This window comes from Salmo salar, chromosome ssa09 (assembly GCF_905237065.1).
Source record: "Salmo salar chromosome ssa09, Ssal_v3.1, whole genome shotgun sequence".
Lineage (NCBI taxonomy): Eukaryota > Metazoa > Chordata > Actinopteri > Salmoniformes > Salmonidae > Salmo > Salmo salar.
The window spans coordinates 21,501,218-21,521,566 of NC_059450.1; the positions used below are offsets into that span (position 1 = coordinate 21,501,218).

The following is a 20,349-nucleotide window of genomic DNA, read 5'->3' on the forward strand; positions in this document are numbered from 1 at the left end:
CGACTCGTCCATCACTGTCGTATCTGGATATGCCCCAGCTATAAAATACACTTAGAAGCTAGCAATAGTTGTCGTTGCCAACAAACAGTAGCTAGCTACAGTAGCTATCCTTTGATCATGGTTAGTTCTTGCAACCTGTCAGGTAGCGTTCATTGATCCCGGCTATAGCAATCAGAATGAAGCTGTTATTTTCTTGATAGCTTTTGCACACTGCTATGCTGTCGGTCCCTCATTCTCAGCCAACTTGTCTGGCAGGTGCGTCCCACAGAAGGCAAGGATGAGTCGTTTTCTAAATGTTCTGCGGAGTTGGTTGGTAATGGTGTCTGTCATTGCCATGGGAAACACCGTCCAGAGTTTCAGCGATCACAGCTTCCTGTCTGAGAAACTCTACACGGGGACACCAGAGTTTGGTGTGTAGTTTCTACACTTCATGATTGGAATGCTCTCTCTGAAGCAAGCCATGCCAGATCTTACCCTGCAAGGGCCGGTGTGGGTGCAGGCTTTTGCTCCAGCCAAGCAGAAACACCTGATACATCAAATCATAATTCAGTGAAGGAATTGATTAATCGAATCAAATCGGTTGCTGCTTGGGTAGGGCAAAAGCCTGCACCCATACCGGCCCTCACAGGGTAAGGTTTCTATCTGCTGCTTTAGTCTAGCGCTCAAAAAACGTTATAGGGTTTTCAGCGGTTGGCAGCGCGTGTACTTCAATTTCGGCGCGGTGTTTTATCGTTTAGAAATGTCAATAATCATTGCTTTCTAAACAGTTTTCGAAACATTTGGCCCTTATCTTTTATAGCAGCGAGAAATAATCTTTCAAATAAAAAATATACACTTACTTTAGCACCTGTCCATACGGTTGGTGCCTCCAGTTGACGAACTACACTTCCTCCACAGTTAATTTACACAGGTATTTGGCGCGCATTAGATTGCTAATTAGCACAGGTGGCTGTCTCTGTCTTCTCTTCCGTAAACAAGCGCTGTAACATCAAGATATGGCTGTGTGGGAACACTAACTCTATTAAGGTGTGTTTGTTTTGAAAATGATTTCTAGCTGATGTGAAAGATAGGTTTCTTATGTTTCCAAAACCGATGCATTTTAAACTTTCAGAGCGTCAGACCCTCCCATAACACACACAACTCCCCCTACCCGAAGATGCTATCATCAATAGGCGCAAAAGCAGTTAGTGTCTATGAATGGGGTACTGTAGAGTCTATCCATACAATCCCACAAATATCCTGTAGGTTTATGTCATTATGCCTGTATATAAGACTAGGTTACACATTGATTTGTCTACATTACAGGAGCTTCACAATAGCAGTATGCTCCACGCTGCTCCATGGTGCAAGGAATTTGGGGGAACTTAATTTAGGTTTTGCCTCCAAGCAAGAACATTTGGTATCTGGACATTGTTGTCGTCAGTTATCCGCTGCACATGCGCCATTGACATTCAGAACAAAACGTAAGATTTCCTCCATACCTGCACTGTTGTGTCAGTTTATGCACTCACTACTGCATGAACAATCATTCATGTTCTATGGGAGTTATCTTTCTCCTCTTCTACAGGCTCTATCACATCACCCTGTGGATATTTGTGCTGGCTCTGGTACACTTCCTGTCTGAAGCCTTCATCTACAAAACGGCACCTCTGACCATTGGCATTATGGCACCTCTCATTGTGGCGAGTAAGTACTGCAGCTCTATAATCCCATCTGATCAAATAGTGAGCTTGTTTTGTTATAACCAGTAACAACACAGTGTTAGTAAATCATCAAACTACCAGGTACAGAATGTGCATCGCTCAACAACATCTTTCATCTGATATCATTTTCTCAGAGCTTGTGCTGCTGGTGTCTGTTATTGCAGAGGAAACCCCATTCCATCCTCTCACCTCTCTAGGTTTCTCTATCGTGGGAATGCTGATTGGGTTCCAGTGTGTTCCAGAGCCTCAGGAGGAGGTGGCTGCACGGCATAAGAAGCGGAACTGATTCCAAGCTGCAGAAAACTGTTGTTATACATTGTGCCATTTAGCCCAGCAATAGAGAGAGCTGTGGGATAGTCTGCTTCTTCTCTTGAATAATGAGTGGCCTATTTACTATACTGTATGTACACAAAGACAAGTCCAATAGCTTTAAACTTTTAAGAGGGGGTATACAATAACTGGAATTCATTTTGCAGGTCATTTGTACCTGTCCTAGAATATACTATAGTTTGGCTACAGCTGTTTCACTCTTGCATGGACAATTGAACAGGGATTGTTGATCAATGTTTCATGTACAGTAATGATACATAAATGTACAGTGATGATTTTATGTATATGAATAATGGTTTGATTAATGTGTGGTAGGGTTGACTGGATTTGGAATTATTTTATGCAAATGAACAGTTTGGGTGAGTGCCATGTACAGTACTTGAATGGATTCTCTCAACATTGGGCCTTTGTCTTGATTTCTAAACTGCTCAGTGATGGTGCGCTTTCTGTATGTTACTGGATTTTGTGTGTGGTATAACACATCCATTGATAAAAATAACAGAGCATTTAAAAAAAACGTTTTTTTTACATTTAGTTCACCAGATTACCATGTACAATTGTTCACACTGACAATTTGTCCAAACAACATCTACAAACATTTTTACAAAACTATAATTATGTTGTTCATTACTGAGTATGATAAATAGTACAAATTACATCACCATTTGATGTATATAAAATGATCCTTAAAAAAAAGAAAAGCTGATGAAACACTGCACTAAGGAATTTCTTCTTAAATCTCACTAACATTAAGTATGGCATGAAAGAGTTCTCAGTAAAAAATACAGGCCAAAAGAATCACACAAAATACAACACTAGCCTACCTTGTGCAAAATGACCAGTCCATTGGATAGTCTGTCTCGCCACGCTAATGATTTTGTGCTCACATTGTTATCATAGCGTTTAAGGCTCTAAAACAAGTCAATGCAGAGCATTAAAATACAATAGTCCCAAAGTTTCTGACTTATTCTAAGAATATGGTTAAAGCAGGTTGATTCCTTCTGAGACATACACAGGCACAGTATCAACCCTATTCACCATTATCAGTAGTACTCACAAGTATCTCTGTGTAATCCTATTTGGTAGATAGCAATCTCAAAATCCTGTTAAACCACTAGGTGAGTTGGCTTGACTGGACCTCTAAACAGACTGCCATTCAACTGAAACCACTGAGTCTAGTCTACTTTTAACTAACACATTCCAAAAATAGAACAGTTACATTAATACATTTAGCAATGTTAAGTTTGGTTACGGTATAGTATTGGTCAAATGTCAGGAAACAAAAAGCACAATACTGCTCATATCGGAATGCACAGACAGCCTGATTTAGACTGTCTCCAAAGGTAAAGAAACAAAATGAAAAGATGAACCATTCATAGTGTACTCTCAAAAAGTGACACTTAAATATGAATTAACAGGTCATTAAACTTGAAATACTTCTGGTTGTGCTTGACAATCAAACTCGTTATCTGTCGAGTAATTTGCTAGAGAGGGAGAACATGTGAGGTTCCAAGTGAGTTCCTCTGCATGGTTTGAGTAGATCTGGGGAGCCAGTTGTGCTGGGCAGTAGAAATAGCAGTCACTGAAACTAAAGCCAGAGCAGGGTGTCCATACCCCAGCCTACAGTACATTCAGCTGCACATTCCTGGGCTCTGACTTCCTCAGAGGCGTCCTCCATGTCATAGTTTCAATTAAGTACATTAATTACATGTTCATCCAAATTCATCACTTGTGCATGTGCTCACCTACACATTTGTAAAGGGAAAGCAGCATGCTTTTTAGTGTATGTACTGTATCTGTTCCTGTTTGTGTGTGTACATCCTTTGGTAGTTTTCAAACATTTCAGTGTGTGCTGGGCTGTCTTCTCACACCTGTCCAACTGGAACTCCTCGTTATACCTTGACCTCCTTCACTGTAGCTGGCGGTGAGATGCCTGCCTGTTTCTGTCAAATCAAAACATTACTATTAGAAATTAGATTTTCCAATATTATATATTACTACACGTACTACGTTAAAACTATACATTGTGTTATTTCTATTGAGGTGGAGCTTACTAACAACGGAACATCTTATTGGGTCTCAATATTTATAAACTAAGCATATTTTATTTAACCCTTATTTTACCAGGTAAGTTGACTGAGAACACATTCTCATTTACAGCAACGACCAGGGGAACAGTTACTGGGGAGAGGAATAAGCCAATTGGAAGCTGGGGATGGTATGAGGGCCAGACTGGGAATTTATCCAGGACACCGGGATTAACACCCCTACTATTACGATAAGTGCCACAGTGACCACAGAGTCAGGACACCTGTTTAATGTCCCATCCAAAAGCGTCACCGTATACAGGGCAATGTCCCCAATCACTGCACTGGGGGATTGGGATATATTTGTTTTAGACCAGAGGAAAAAGTGCCTCCTACTGGCCTTCCAACACCACTTCCAGTCGCATCTGGCCTACCATCCAGAGACCAACCAGGACCAACCCTGCTTAGCTTCAGAGACAAGCCAGCAGTGGGATGCAGGGTGGTATGCTGATGGTGTAAATTAGAAAAACAGGCACTTAAGTAACTTGGTTTCACTAGAATGTATTTATGTTATCAAAGCAATATGTGTTTCATGCAAGAAACACATCAATCCAAATTTTACAGGTAATGTATACACTTATGATTATCTTTCTCTGGAAGACAGAAAAAAACTGATTCCCCTGACCCTTTTTGTAAGGTACGAAAACATTTCCTCAGGGGTTTATTAGCTAACACTTAAACAGGAAGTTAAAAGCTCTGTGCCACAGATAAAATCATCACCCTTTTGTTTTTCAACCAGCTCATATAGTAGGGCTTTGCTTTGAGAAGGATGATCAACAGAAGGACAAATAGTTAAAAGCACACTAATATTACACTCAAGCTGCAAGTAGCATACTTTAACAAAGCGTCGGCATGATGACTTAATTTCCAACAATATTTTACAGAACTTCAGTTCCTCAGTCACTGCTTAGCTGACAGAAAATGTGTCTTACTGATTATTGTAATTGACGCACAGTACCCTATCCAGATATTAACTCCCAAATCTGCTTGGAGACTCCTTATGCTTTACCAATCCCTGTCATCTGCTTTGGCAAGTCGCACACGGCATTCTTAATCCAAGTTAATGCTCTTTTCACAGAAAGAGCAGGTTCCATGTCTTTATTTAATACCTTTCACCTTGCTGAAGTGGGTTACAGGCTACAGCGTTTAGAAAATGTTTGTTGTGTAAAGATTGAGTGAATTTAGTGTTTGATGTCTATCTTTCCATTGGAATTCTCAACACATCCGCTATAGGAGTGCTCTTTATGATTGCATGTTGTACAGTACAGCACTGTGCATGTGTGATGTAAGACTCAAAGACTTGATACCCCTACCTTGGCAGGTGTGTGTTTGGGTTTTAGTGAGGTTAATGTCAGGATTGCTGCTCCTGTGGTCTGCTGGGTGTTGTGGCCCCGTAGTCCTGTACCCGAGACGGGGAGTCTGCAGCCTGGAACAACAGTTAGGGAATCACGCACAAGAGGGGCAAGAGGACTCCTCCACCATCCCTATCACCATAATCCCTCTGCCCTTTCCAGACCCTCCCATAACACTTTCTTTTAACTCCAGCAGTCCACCTGCCTCTAGAGAGAGCCTTTTCTTAATGAGGACTCTTCTGGGGATGGAAAGGATATGACATAAAGCTGGAATGGAATTGTAAAGGATTATGGATTAAACAGTACAACTGTGCAATATGGTCTTTTGACTCTTCAGACGCTATAAAAACGTTCTAAACTATATTTGACTAATACACTGCTACCTATTGTGACTAACAAGCATTCCATTTTCAACATCCAATATAACAAATGGAGAAAATTATTGAATTCTCTTGGCACTGTTACTGCACTCGTTTCAAATATTAAGAAGTATTGATGGGATTATTGGAGTATTCCATAGATGAAGTGAGTAAAGCTCCCATCCTGCATTGAGATAAAATAAGTGATAGCGATATTCTCATAATAGAAAGAATAGTCGCTGAGCAGAGAGGATTTGTTAGGCATGATAGTCTTGTTAATGATTTAAAGTTGATCTTCAACAGCTGAACATCACTGGCCAATGGTGAGTTGAACCTGAAGTTTATTATGAATCTATTATATGATTAAAGTAAAAAAAATACAGAATTACATTATCTTGCGTGAGCAAGCCATTGGTATATGATTTATTTTGCTGCCAAGTGAGAGTAATTGAAAAAGTAAATGTGATGTATTTTTTACTATAGCCTATTGTACACTTATGATGAATATACTCCCGAGTGGCGCAGCGGTCTAAGGCACTGCATCTCAGTGCTAGAGGTGTCACTACAGACCCTGGTCCAATCCCGGGCTGTATCACAACCGGCCGTGATCGGCAGTCCCATAGGGCGATGCATAATTGGCCCAGCGTCATCTGGGTTAGGGGAGGGTTTGGCCGGGGTAGGCCGTCATTGTAAAATACGAATTTGTTCTTAACTGACTTGCCTAGTTAAATAAATGGTGGCAGTATCCAACAGATCACATCTCTTTTAACTGGAATGCAGAGATCCTACCGCTGACACCAAATAGCAGAAACAGATATACTTACACTTGCCGCCTGTGTCTCAGCCAGATGGTTGGCCTTTTGCCGTCGGAGGTCAGACTTGATGAATGCTGTGACGTATAGATGAGAGGTAAGGCACTACTCAGAAACAAATTCAGGAATGCATGGGTCATATATAGTATTAATATTCAGGAATGTATAGCCTCTGAAACAATGTGGGAAATGTGCTACTGTATGTAGAAAATCTGTTAACTTTTCCCTGTGAAGAGAAATCATGGTCACTATGACCCACTAGAGGGCATCATTACTCCATGATGAATCCTAGATAAGGCTGTTACGCAACATCTGTGCAACTGACTGCAATGATTTGAGGAGTCATGCGTTCCTACAGCCCCATATAATGTGGATCACATAACAGGACACCGTGCTGCACTATAACAACTGCAGGCAGATGAGTCCAATGTTCAATCTACCGTAAAGCTGTTCTGTTAATGCAAAATAGAGCTATAATGTGTGTAGGGGGTAAGCAAACTACCTGTCATAATAGTGCCTATGAGGAGGAAGACACAGAGAAAGATGTTCCCAGCGAACGTTCCAAAGTGCTCTATGATCTTCCCTTGACCGATGGTGAACATGATCCCAAATATCTGGAAGAATGAGGGGAGTGAACATGAGAGTTGATCATCTCTAAACACAATCAAGTTTGTCACATGCACAAGTACAGTGAAATGCCTTTCGTGCAATCTCTAACCCCAACAATGTAATACTAAAAATAACAAGGTAGAACATAAAAATAACACAAGTAAGCATACTATATACAGAGTCAGTTCCAGTACCATACTTACAATGTGCAGGGATACTGGATGGATAGAGGTAGATATGTATAGGGTTAAGGTGAGGGGACTAGGCATCAGGATATATGATAAACTGAGTAGTAGCAGCATATATGATGAGTGTGTGTGTGTAGAGTTGGTATGAAATGTAAAGGTATGTGCATATTATGGAGAGAGAGCATATGTATGTGTGTGTTGGAGTATCAGTGTGCATAGTGTGTAGGACCCTGTGAGTGTGCATAGAGAGTGCAAAAATAAGAATAAAATATGAAGGCCAACTCAGATATTATGTGTAACCATTTTGTTAGCCATTTAGTTATCTATTTAGCAGTCTTATGACTTGGGGATAGAAGCTGTTCAGGAGCCTATTGGTGTTAGACTTGATGTACCGGTACCGCTTGCTGTGCAGAAGCAGTAAGAACATTCTATGGCTTGGGTGGTTGGAGTCAAACCTTTTTCCGGGCCTTCCTTTCACACAGCCTGATATAGAGGTCCTAGATGGCAGGGAGCTCGGCCCCAGTAATGTACTGGGTTGTCCATGCGATCAAGGGCAGTGCTATTGCCATACCAAGCTATGATACAGCCAGTCAAGATGCTCTCAATGGTACAGCGGTAGAACTTTGAGGATTTGAGGGCCCATGCCGCGCCTTCTTCACAACTGTGTGTGGACCATTTTAAGTTTAGTGATTTGGACACTTTAAGTTCTCGATCTGCTCCACTGCAGCCCCATTGAGGTGGGTTACAGACTGGACTTACGTCGGCCTTGGAGAGCGAGACCACCCAATCTTCTGGGTTGGTGGCAGCCTTCACACCCGGGACTATGTTATTGTCAAAGCGTGCATAAAATGCATTAAGTTCATACATAGACTTCATGCATACAACAAACCTAGATGTACTATTTCAATGGTGAATATGATCCCAAAGTATGATCCCTGTTACCTGAGCTGAACAGTTGAGCAGGCCTGAGGAGGTGCCCTCACACTCTGGGAAGGTCAGCTCCACAGCAAACTCAAAGCCAAGCGGCAGGTACCCAGTCATGAAGAACCTGAAGACATGAGGTTTATCAGTGTTGTTTTTACTCAAACTAAAGAGCAGCACTTAACATTTCATGCCTGCTGAGAGAAATAAAAAAATCTACTCCACAGCCAAATCTCCTCTGAGGGCATTACTCTAGCAGACCCTTTAAAACCTTCAGCTCTTGTTCATCTCCTTTATACATCAGTTAACAAATAATAAAATACTTATTCAACTCCAGCAGAAAATAATTAATGTTGCATAGAATCATGGGCTTGTCTCCCACTACACTTGACCTTAAACAGTCTTAACTGCTGAGCATTTTAAGATATTGTCTGCCTCTTCCCACAGAGTGGCTGTTTAAAGAGCAAGGAGGCAGTTTACAATGTAAATAGCATGCAGTGTTCCTGCGGGGTGACCAGGGCAGGAAACCTAGTCCACCCCACATTACAACTGACATGCTAAAGGTGGAATAGCTAGCAAATGCAAATCATTCACAAACATCATTGTGTATGGTCACAGTGTTTGTTCACTCTTACCCTAGAGCTCCCGATGTTACAAACACCACCCATAGGTGGCCTAAGCTGAGGGTGAAGGCATAGACCACCATTCCCACGAAGGACAGAAGATATACAGCCAGGGTAGTCTGTCTGGGGAGAGAGGAAAATAATATATGTTTGTTTTTCCTGGATTTTGCCTGTATGAAATGTACTGTATGCTTGTGTAAACAGAAATGTACTAACTATATTTTCATAAGCAGTTTGATTTGGTGCATTGCTCACAGACACGTCAACATTGCTGCATATCCCATATGGGATTTGAATGAGTCTGCAATGTATTCATCTTATCTGGATATTGCTTTTACATAAGTTTCACAAAGCACATCAGAAAAATTCCAGTCCTCAACAATCTGTGGTAGGCCTACATACAGCACCAGTAACCAGTCCTGGTTCTGAACGAGCATGCAGAACTTTCCAGTAAGGCTGGCTGTGGCTTCACTGTCAACACCTCCAATCCCATCCTCTACAAGGGGAAAAACAAGATTCCTGACCATCTAAGACCCCCTTATTAAAACTGGCACATTCTGGCCTACACCAACAGGCTCACTATGGTGAAGCTCTTCCTGTACAACCACGCATGAAACATTGCTCCACTCAGCTATTGTTGTTAATACAACTTAGTCCTTTGTCTCTCACACATGGAGGTATGAGGAAGGGAGCATCAATAACAGAAATCTGAGTTGACTGCTTTGGCTCGATTTATTCGAATGGCATGAGAAGAATTTGGGGAAACAATTTTCACCCTCATAACATGTGTTATAAATCCCTTTCATACTAAGATGAAAAGTTGCCAACTTTACCATGCCGTCAACTTTTATCACCTTTTCTTTATATTTGAAAGGTATTGCAGTAACAAAGCCTGTACTTTTATTTCCACCAACCAAGGTAGTCATGAATGCGGTATTATGCTTAAGTCTCGCCAACACCAGTATAAAACGTTGCCTTTTATCTTAGCAGCTTTTGAACTCATTAAATAATGAACATTCTATTGTTGTCAGACATCAAGCTTATCAAAGCTTCACAGAAATGCTTTTAATGCATGTATTCTCTCCATGTAAATGTATGTAGTTCTGTCCTTGAGCTGTTCTTGTCTATTGTCACAGAAATTCATGGGGAAACACATTGTATCTGCCATTGCATCTTTTTTTCTTGACTTTGAGAGCTACATTTGTAAAGCCCTTATATCTAGCTCCTAAATTATGGGTTAATTTGCATACGTTTCTAACTTAGCCTACTAGCGATTTGTAGTTTCTGTCTTCAGCCAAAATAACTGGCGGGGATTTTGAAAGGAGAGAAAGTGTGCAATGGTGTGATCACATTGGCTGGTGATTATTCATGTACTGCAGTATTAGGCCTAATATTTAGCCAACAAATGAGTTCATATGAATGAGCTTCTTCAGCTACATATAGCCTCTCTTTTCCAGATGCACAATTACGCAAGCCTCTCCACTATTCCTCTTCTCCTGGAGTCTCAAAAGCTACAGGCTACAATATCTTGTTCGACATGAAATGTTGAGCATGTTTTGCCACGATTAGTCCTACGATTAGATAACTGTCTGCTGGGGATGAAGCAGGAGTTTGGGGGCTAGGTTGGCAGGTAAACACTTGGTACTGCCACTGCTGTTGTTATAGCATTCCCTGATGTGTAGAGTTGTGTAACACCTACAATTGAACTACATAGTTGATTCATTGTTTGTTCATGATCAGCTCAGGTGTTTGATGAATGGCTGCTCTGTGGCGAGAAACAATGGCCTGTGTTATTTGACCAAAACAAATAGAAAGGAGATTAAACGGAATTGGACATTGTCTGTGCAGATGTCTGAATGACTGCATTAATAACCTCTACAGATGTAGCATCTTAATTTGATCAGTCTTTTGTTACTGAGAATTTTCCTACACAGCAGGAATTGTAAACTTGTAGTGTATTCAAGGTTTAAAAAGGCTTCTAAGTTTGTAATTTCCACTTTAAAATGTCAGCCACTGTTCCCTGGGTGCCGATGACGTGGATGTCGATTAAGACAGCCCCCCCCCCCCACCTTTCTGATTCAGTTAAATGCGGAAGACACATTTCAGTTGAATGCATTCAGTTGTACAACTGACTACGTATCCCCCTTTCCCTTAAGAGCATACATCTGTATATAGATGATTTTAAAAGGATAGAGACTAACTCTCAGGCACCATTCTCTATGGAGCCTCAATTCCAACAGGCCAGTACTTCAGCTGAGAGGATTCATAGATAAAACTTGTCAGTTTGGATATGCAGGGAGAGGCATCAGATACAACGCTTAGTTCCTCCAGAACCTCAATGGTTTCCACTTCCAACAAAAAAACCTAATCTGCCTAGACGCCTGCCTTTGAATGAGAGCTTTAAAAGACATTAATGCAGAAAGTGCCTCCTTTAGAGTGGCTAATGAGAGAAGCAAGAGCCCAGCCAAGGTCATATTTGGTTTACTGTTTTCATAGCCCAGAGCTCAAGAGTGTAACAAGATTACTGATTGTTACCTTGTCAACCTATGCTATGGATCGTTTTTTAACTGAAGGATATGATTGAGATATTAGATTAGAGTAAGATTAAGTAGATACAGTGAATCTGGCTACTGTATGCACTAGTCTTTATCTGTACACAATAGTTATCTGTACGCAAGGCAAATCACATTTTAATCACTAATTAAAAAGGGCAAAGGTTCTCAAAGAGATGAGCAGTGAGACCTTAACAGCTCTTATCTTATTAACTCACTCATCAGCAGTTACTGGACCTCTTCCAACACGGAGCTTGACTGACTTGATCAGAGAGCGTGACGAAAAAGCTTGAGAGGATTATAAAGCCAATTACTGGGAATTTTCTGGTGTCATCAGACAAAAGATTAGCCAGTAGCCTTGTCAGCAACCAGCTACAGCCGCACTATTACAATGTGTATGTGTCTAAGTTGGGGACTGCGTATGTAACCTTATTTAGTTACTTAATACTAAGGAAGGGCCACTGAGCCCTGGGCATAAGTGGTCGCTTAGGGCCACACGGCCACTAGAGGGTCCCTAACCAAATCGTTTTCGTTTGTTTAGGAACTCAGTCAGGGTCTCAACTTACTGTTACTAGAATACACAAAGTGCAATTTCGAAATGTGGTTGTGCATCAGCAGTTTTTATCTTGTTATGTCAGTCACTCAATAGCCATAGCAGAGAAAATCATTTGATTGGTAAGTTTGTCTTGCCAGCTATCTATTAATCATGGCCTTATACCAGGGCACGTGGCCAGGGGCCCTGACCTCCAGGCGGCCCACATTGATTTTGTTGGGGGGGGCACAGAAATGTTTTCCCAGCGAGGTGGGGCCCCCCAACAAAATCTTGCATAGGGCCCAAAAGGCTAGGCTAGACTTGCCACTCAGTGATCAAAGTCACACAAAAAAGCTATTGTATCTAGGAGCATAATGCTGCATGCAATAATGTGTATTTTTAGTAAAGTATTATGTACTCTCAAGTGTTCCTAAGAGTATCTTACTTGTAGGTTTTGGTCTTGTCCAACCAGATCCCACATATGAGGGACCCCACCATCCCCGCAATGACAATGGTGAGGCCAATTCTCCCAGCATTCACCTCTTCACCCTGTGGAGGTTAAAATTACTGAATTGGTCTTTCTGCAGTCAAATTGGACATCCTGACCCTCTCACACCTTTCAGTTATCTTATCTGGAGTGAGCCTACTTGCTACTAGAACTTGATACTAGTTCTCTTAAACTCCAGTCATCATTTTCAGGGCTATAGAATTGTGTCTTTAGTCTAGAAAATACCCTTAATTATAGACTGCACATTTAAATGTTTTATTATTGGGGAGGTAACATCTCAAGATCTTCCTTGAATACAGTAAGTGAGGATATAACTGAAGGTCATGACCACAGAGGGACTTATGCAGGTTGGTTTTGATGTGATAAGATTCAGGTGAGACTTACTGGATAATGCTCGATAATCATCCGGTTCAGCAGAGTGGAAACAGCATAGAAACAACCGACATTCAGCCCTGCAGAAAACATACGGAAACCTGTTAGTTTTGTTTCTGCACTCTGAGACAGAGCTGTATTTTACAGGAGCTGTAGTCTTCAGAGGAGCAGGTCTTTATTTAGTCTGAGGCCTGCAGGGAAAGCAGGGGGATCCAGATGGGAAGCTGTATTTGGGTTTCACTGGCCCTGTCCTAATGGAGCCCATACCTGGCCCTTAGCCAGTCTACTACTACAAAGGAGAGAATATTTGACTTTGACATAAATGGTGGTGTGTCACTCAATATTTAATTGGTTTGGACAGCTTTGCCATTACGGTTTGTTGTCTTGTTCCTGAAAATCCTTATTTGCCACATCAAAGGGTAAACAATGTTAGTATCAAATAACATTTAAAAAAGTAAAACGTCATATTTCCAAACAGCTAAAGGGCATGACAAATGTAATAGTTCAACTCTAGCATTTATGTCATTGTTTATATTGAGATGGCACAGCCAAGGCAGCCAATAATTCAGGGAACATTTAATCAGGCTAAGCTGACCCGAGGCAATACTTTTATGGACTAGTAACGCTACCATTGCAAATCTTCAATAAGTTAACCATTAACTACAAGGACTGTGACCTTTCAACCCTAAGAATCTGACAAACCTAAAATCCTCAAAAAGACAGTTTGATGTACATATGTACAGTGTGCTGGATACAAAAACATAGTGAGAGATATTCACATCTCTAAGCACAAACTGATAATGACCTATTGATCTGGCTTTAAGACCCTAACAGATGTTATCTTCAGATGGTTATATTCTGATGTTGTGTACATGTTTTCATTCGCCTGTCACTGTGATGATGCAACAGCATCCACGTTGTTCATATTTACATTTGTGAGTTCACCTTACTTGAACTCATTCAGGGGACACACAGTAGAGACAGCAGGATAATGCACAGTTTACTTCGAATAGGGGGAATTCTGCTGTGAGGCCATGTGTGTGTGTTTATGAGATGAGGTCTGGGGCATCACCAATACAACAAGCTTTGATCTGGCCTCCCGGGTGGTGCAGTAGTCTAAAGCACTGCATCGCAGTGCTAGCTGTGCCACCAGAGATTCTGGGTTCGAGCCCAGGCTCTGTCGCAGCCGGCCACGACCGGGAGGTCCATGGGGTGACGCACAATTGGCCCAGCGTCGTCCGGGTTAGGGAGGGTTTGGCCGGCAGGGATATCCTTGCCTCATCGCGCACTAGCAACTCCTGTAGCAGGCCGGGCGCAGTGCATGCTGACCAGGTCGCCAGATAGAAGAGGTATCATTTCATATTTTTAAATGTAAGGTTGTCTAACTATACAAATACTTTTTGAGATCAACCGACACTAACCAAAGAGTTTATCAAATTGAACAACTCCTGTTTAATTTACGTTTTTTCATGTGTTTCCTCCGACACATTGGTGCGGCTAGGTTGGGTTGTGTTTCGGAGGACGCATGGCTCTCTACCTTCGCCTCTCCCGAGTCCGTACGGGAGTTGCAGCGATGAGACAAGACTGTAACTACTACCAATTGGATACCATGAAATTGGGGAGAAAAAAGGGGTAAAAAATTCAAATTAAAAAGAAAGAAAGCTTTGATCTGGCCAGCCTTATGTAACTTTTGTTTTCTCAAATAATAGGAGTACAAACATGCCGGTAGACACGGGTGTGGTTTGAGAGTGAATACGACCCACCATAGCTGATGACGAGGAGCATGAAGGGTAGGTTACGCAGCAGTCTCAGGATAGAAGCCATGTAGGAGTACTCTTCTGGAGGGATGCTCCTGGCCTGGACCTGAGCCAGGGTGGGAGGGATTTCCGGCTTCTCTTGGAACACTGTTGAACACAGATACAGAACCAGTAATAATAATAAGGTGATAATGCTGATATACTGTAGAAGTTTGTATGCAATTCCCGTAACACTGCACCATTCATTCCTATACAAATATTTCACAACACCAATCATAGACACACCTAAATGTGTGTTCTCAACATACATTATCTAGGCACACCCAAAATATATTACAAAAGGGTTGGATGTAGATTCTGAAGTTGCACAACTGTCAGAGCCCTTTAAAAGACAATGTTAAAATTGGATCCAACCACAAGCCAAGCCTCCCCCTCGTTTGTCCTCCCAAGAAAAACTAGCAGCAGTCACTCAAATAAGCTGGTGATAGCAACAAATGAGTGAAAGGCCAATGGCCATCCCATGACCTCTAACATCCCTCCATCTGTGCTTCTATCAATCAACACAGACACCTGAGCTCACTAGGAGTCAGGGCAGTCACGGGCAGTCAAATAGCTTTGGGGGACTATAGGACAGGAGGGGCCAAAGTTACATCCAGCTAGTTCAGTACAGCACAGCCAAGGCAACAAACCAGGCCTATCTCTAAAAGAGCAAGAGAGAAAGAGAGAGAAAGATGTGTGTCTGAGAATTCACCTGAAGACCGGAGAGATGAAATGCACCAGTAACTGTTGGCCCTATCAGGGCCCCCTCTCTTCCTCCATGCCCCTGGTGCGTCAGTGAGTCAGTCAGTCAGTGATTCAACAATAGTCACGCTGGAGAGTCCAGCTCCAACGTTCAGTCTGAGAAGTGGAGGAGAGATCAGCTCACTGGGGCAGGAGTTCATAGAGTGGACCCACACACCAACTAGCCTCTACTCCACCTATCTGTACAGCTAACAGAGGGCTTCAATAGGCTTCAAATATCTTACAGCACTCAGATAACAGAGGGCTTCAATAGGTATCAGATATCTTACAGCATCCAGCTAACAGAGGGCTTCAATAGGCTTCCAATATCTTACAGCACCAGGCTAACAGAGGGCTTCAAATATCTTACAGCACCCAGCTAACAGAGGGCTTCAAATATCTTACAGCACCAGGCTAACAGAGGGCTTCAAATATCTTACAGCACCCAGCTAACAGAGGGCTTCAAATATCTTACAGCACCAGGCTAACAGAGGGCTTCAAATATCTTACAGCACCCAGCTAACAGAGGGCTTCAAATATCTTACAGCACCAGGCTAACAGAGGGCTTCAATAGGCTTCAAATATCTTACAGCATCAGGCTAACAGAGGGCTTCAATAGGCTTCAAATATCTTACAGCAACAGGCTAACAGAGGGCTTCAATAGGCTTCAAATATCTTACAGCACCCAGCTAACAGAGGGCTTCAAATATCTTACAGCACCAGGCTAACAGAGGGCTCCAATAGGCTTCAAATATCTTACAGCACCAGGCTAACAGAGGGCTTCAATAGGCTTCAAATATCTTACAGCACCAGGCTAACAGAGGGCTTCAATAGGCTTCAAATATCTTACAGCAACAGGCTAACAGAGGGCTTCAATAGGCTTCAAATATCTTACAGCACCCACCTAATAGAGGGCTTCAAATATCTTACAGCACCAGGCTAACAGAGGGCTTCAAATATCTTACAGCAACAGGCTAACAGAGGGCTTCAATAGGCTTCAAATATCTTACAGCACCAGGCTAACAGAGTGCTTCAATAGGCTTCACATATCTTACAGCACTCAGCTAACAGAGGGCTTCAATAGGTATCAGATATCTTACCGCACCCAGCTAACAGGGGGCTTCAATAGGGACCAGATATCTTACAGCACCCAGCTAACAGGGGGCTTCAATAGGTATCAGATATCTTACAGCACTCAGCTAACAGAGGGCTTCAATAGGTATCAGATATCTTACAGCACTCAGCTAACAGAGGGCTTCAATAGGTATCAGATATCTTACAGCATCCAGCTAACAGTGAGTCCTACAGGCTGTAAACATGATTATGTTTTCCCACAGAGCAGTCTGGGGAGATAGAAAGGGACTTGTCTTATCCAGTGTTCAGTTTGATCAATTCGTTAAGTCGCTACTCAATACTGTCTGCTGACACCGGAGGAGAGTTTGATTTCCCAATAGTCAAGAAAAGATAAAAGATGGAAGGTCAGGCAGTGAATCCCTGTTCTTCTTCTAATGCCAGGTTCCATGTCTAAGCTTGCCCAATGTGCCTCTTTCAACAAAACATGGGAGGCCCCAAAACAGAAGTGGGATGACCTGGTTTGTGTGACTCATGTGAATACTTCTCTATCTATCCTACCATGTCATCACTCTGAGAAAGTGTCACAGTCATTAAACAGAGCCTAGGGGGGCAAAGGAATGATTCTATATAATACCTCTCAACGTCCCTACTCCGTTTTAATATTACATCTAAAGGGATCTCGGGCCAATTACAGCGATTGCAGCCCTGCCACAGCGAGTGAGTGAAGAGACGTTAACCTCTCTAGGGTAGGGGGCAGTATTTGCACGGCCGGATAAAAAACGTACCCGATTTAAACTGGAGATTACTACTGCCCAGAAACTAGAATATGCATATAATTATTGGCTTTGGATAGAAAACACCCTAAAGTTTCTAAAACTGTTTGAATGGTGTCTGTGAGTATAACAGAACTCATATGGCAGGCAAAAACCTGAGAGGATTCCTTACAGGAAGCGCCCTCTCTGACCATTTCTTGGGCTTCTACACTCTCTTTATTGAAAACTGAGGATCTCTGTTGTAACGTGACACTTCCTACGGCTCCCATAGGCTCTCAGAAGGCGGAAAAACGCTGAATGATGTCTTTGCAGGCCCTGGCTGAAAAACAGTAGCGCATTTGGATAATGGTCGATCAGAACGTAAACAGGGTTTCCCGGTCGGAATATTATTGCTTTTTTACGAGAAAAATCGCATAAAAAATGATTTTAAACAGCGGTTGACATGCTTCGAAGTACGGTAATGGAATATTTAGAAATGTTTTGTCACGAAACGCGTCGGGCGCGTCACCCTTCATCACCCTTCGGATAGTGTCTTGAACGCACGAACAAAACAGAGGATATTTGAACATAACTATGGATTATTTTGAACCAAACCAACATTTGTTATTGAAGTAGAAGTCCTGGGAGTGCATTCTGACGAAGAACAGCAAAGGTAATCCAATTTTTCTTATAGTAAATCTTAGTTTGGTGAGGGCCAAACTTGGTGGGTGTCAAATTAGCTTGCCCGTGATGGCTGGGCTATCTACTCAGAATATTGCAAAATGTGCTTTTGCCGTAAAGCTATTTTAAAATCAGACATAGCGATTGCATAAAGGAGTTCTGTATCTATAATTCTTAAAATAATTGTTATGTTTTTTGTGAACGTTTATCGTGAGTAATTTAGTAAATTCACAGGAAGTTTGCGGTGGGTATGCTAGTTCTGAACGTCACATGCTAATGTAAAAAGCTGGTTTTTGATATAAATATGAACTTGATTGAACAAAACATGCATGTATTGTATAACATAATGTCCTAGGATTGTCATCTGATGAAGATCATCAAAGGTTAGTGCTGCATTTAGCTGTGGTTTGGGTTTATATGACATTATATGCTAGCTTGAAAAATGGGTGTCTATTTCTGGCTGGGTACTCTGCTGACATAATCTAATGTTTTGCTTTCGTTGTAAAGCCTTTTTGAAATCGGACAGTGTGGTTAGATTAACGAGAGTCTTGTCTTTAAAATGGTGTAAAATAGTCATATGTTGGAGAAATTGAAGTAATAGCATTTCTAAGGTATTTGAATAACGCGCCACGGGATTCCACTGGCTGTTGAGTAGGTGGGACGATTTCGTCCCACATACCCTAGAGAGGTTAAGTGGTCTGTTCAGAGCACATCTCAACACACACACTAATCCCTGAGAGTGCTGACCTATCCACCAACACTGCCAGGAGAACATGACAGGGACAAATAGATATCCAGGACAGAAGACTACAGAACTGCAGACCCAATGGTAAGCCCCAGAGATGCAATGCTGCAATGTAGTTGTATTCAAACTGCCATAGCAGAGCTATGTGTCCCCATTTAAATAATCGTACAATGAAGCAAGTCGGAAACCAAATCTCTTCGGCACAAGGTTATGAACTGAGGCTCCATTTGTCCTCTACCAAGAGTTAACTATGAGTTGTTGTGACATCGACAATGTAGGGGAGAAGTAATACTGGCCCCTCATATTGGCATTATAATGATTTCAACACCTCAAGGCTCATAATGACTGAAAGAGTTATATTTTATAATTGGGATGAGTTTAGGAAGGAGTGACTCTAGTGGCCAACTCTATGTGTTAGCCACAGGATGTACTGTGCATAAGACTGGCCATTTCCCCTGAGGACTTACTGAAGACCACGAGGATGAAGATCACGGTGGCCACTCCAGCAGTGATGTAGAACATGATGCTGATGTGGTACGCCAGCTCGTCTATATTGTCAACATTTGGCACGAGGATGGGTGGCACAAGGAAGCCAATGGCAATGCCCAACTGTGAGTGAGGGAGACAAAAATACATGATCATTCAATGACTCCTCCCCTCACACCTACAGACATATAAAACAAAGCTTGGAAAAAGGGATCATAACCAAGGCACAACATTTTTTATTTGAGGCATAAAAGAAAACACATGACAAATTTAAAATAACTTCCAGTGCTTCCCTGCTTTGCATATCGAAAACAAATATACACACTAAAATGTTAAGTAAGGCGTTTAAACAGTCATACAGTTGAAGTCGGAAGTTTACATACACCTTAGCCAAATACATTTAAACTCAGTTTTTCACAATTTCTGACATTTAATCCTAGTAAAAATTCCGTCTTAGGTCAGTTAGGATCACCACTTTATTTTATGAATGTTAAATGTCAGAATAATAGTAGAGAGAATGATTTATTTCAGCTTTTATTTCTTTCATCACATTCCCAGTGGGTCAGAAGTTTACATACACTCAATTAGTATTTGGTAGCATTGCCTTTAAATTGTTTAACTTGGGTCAAACGCTTCAGGTAGCCTTCCACAAGCTTCCCACAATAAGTTGGGTGAATTTTGGCCCATTCCTCCTAACAAAGCTAGTGTAACTGAGTCAGGTTTGTAGGCCTGCTTGCTCGCACACGTCTTTTCAGTTCTGCCCAGTTTTTTCAGTTCTTCTATAGGATTGCGGTCAGGGCTTTGTGATGGCCACTCCAATACCTTGACTTTGTTGTCCTTAAGCCATTTTGCCACAACTTTGGAAGGATGCTTGGGGTCATTGTCCATTTGGAAGACCCATTTGTGACCAAGCTTTAACTTCCTGACTGATGACCTGGGATGTTGCTTCCTGTGTGGCTCAGTTGGCAGAGCATGGTGTTTGCAACGGCAGGGTTGTGGGTTCAATTCCCACGGGGGACCAGTACGGGGAGAAAAAAAAAATTGTACGAAATGTATGCACTCATTACTGTAAGTCGCTCTGGATAAGAGCGTCTGCTAAATGACTAAAATGTAAATTGTATATATC

The 20,349-nt window shown here is 41.9% G+C and overlaps 2 protein-coding genes across 2 annotated transcripts in view; one reads left to right on the plus strand and one right to left on the minus strand.

The window, feature by feature from the left end:
- The first annotated feature begins 277 nt into the window (after positions 1-277).
- LOC106611097 (ergosterol biosynthetic protein 28 homolog) lies at positions 278-1,989 on the plus strand. Its single transcript, XM_014210965.2, has 4 exons — positions 278-414; positions 1,374-1,463; positions 1,568-1,686; positions 1,901-1,989. Exons 1-4 carry the CDS (start codon positions 278-280, stop codon positions 1,987-1,989), a joined length of 435 nt encoding a protein of 144 aa, XP_014066440.2.
- Positions 1,990-2,539: 550 nt separating this feature from the next.
- The window catches only part of LOC106611046 (feline leukemia virus subgroup C receptor-related protein 2), a 32,499-nt gene continuing 14,689 nt past the window's right edge, over positions 2,540-20,349 (minus strand). The window contains exons 2-11 of the mRNA XM_014210875.2: positions 19,205-19,346; positions 14,712-14,852; positions 12,961-13,028; positions 12,514-12,617; positions 8,997-9,107; positions 8,383-8,488; positions 7,146-7,257; positions 6,656-6,720; positions 5,434-5,546; positions 2,540-3,976 (exon numbers count right to left, since the gene is read on the minus strand). Of these exons, the coding sequence (XP_014066350.1) occupies positions 5,472-5,546; positions 6,656-6,720; positions 7,146-7,257; positions 8,383-8,488; positions 8,997-9,107; positions 12,514-12,617; positions 12,961-13,028; positions 14,712-14,852; positions 19,205-19,346 (924 nt within the window). The 3' untranslated portion in view covers positions 2,540-3,976; positions 5,434-5,471. The remainder of the gene's footprint in view (positions 3,977-5,433; positions 5,547-6,655; positions 6,721-7,145; positions 7,258-8,382; positions 8,489-8,996; positions 9,108-12,513; positions 12,618-12,960; positions 13,029-14,711; positions 14,853-19,204; positions 19,347-20,349) is intronic.

Excerpts from the sequence above, each read along its gene's own strand:
- LOC106611097 (XM_014210965.2), top strand. The coding sequence starts at position 278 with ATGAGTCGTTTTCTAAATGTTCTGCGGAGTTGGTTGGTAATGGTGTCT. Across the intron at positions 415-1,373 it reads GGGACACCAGAGTTTGGTGT|GTTTTGCCTCCAAGCAAGAA; the intron begins GTAGTTTCTACA and ends AACTTAATTTAG. Across the intron at positions 1,687-1,900 it reads GGCACCTCTCATTGTGGCGA|GTTTCTCTATCGTGGGAATG; the intron begins GTAAGTACTGCA and ends TCACCTCTCTAG.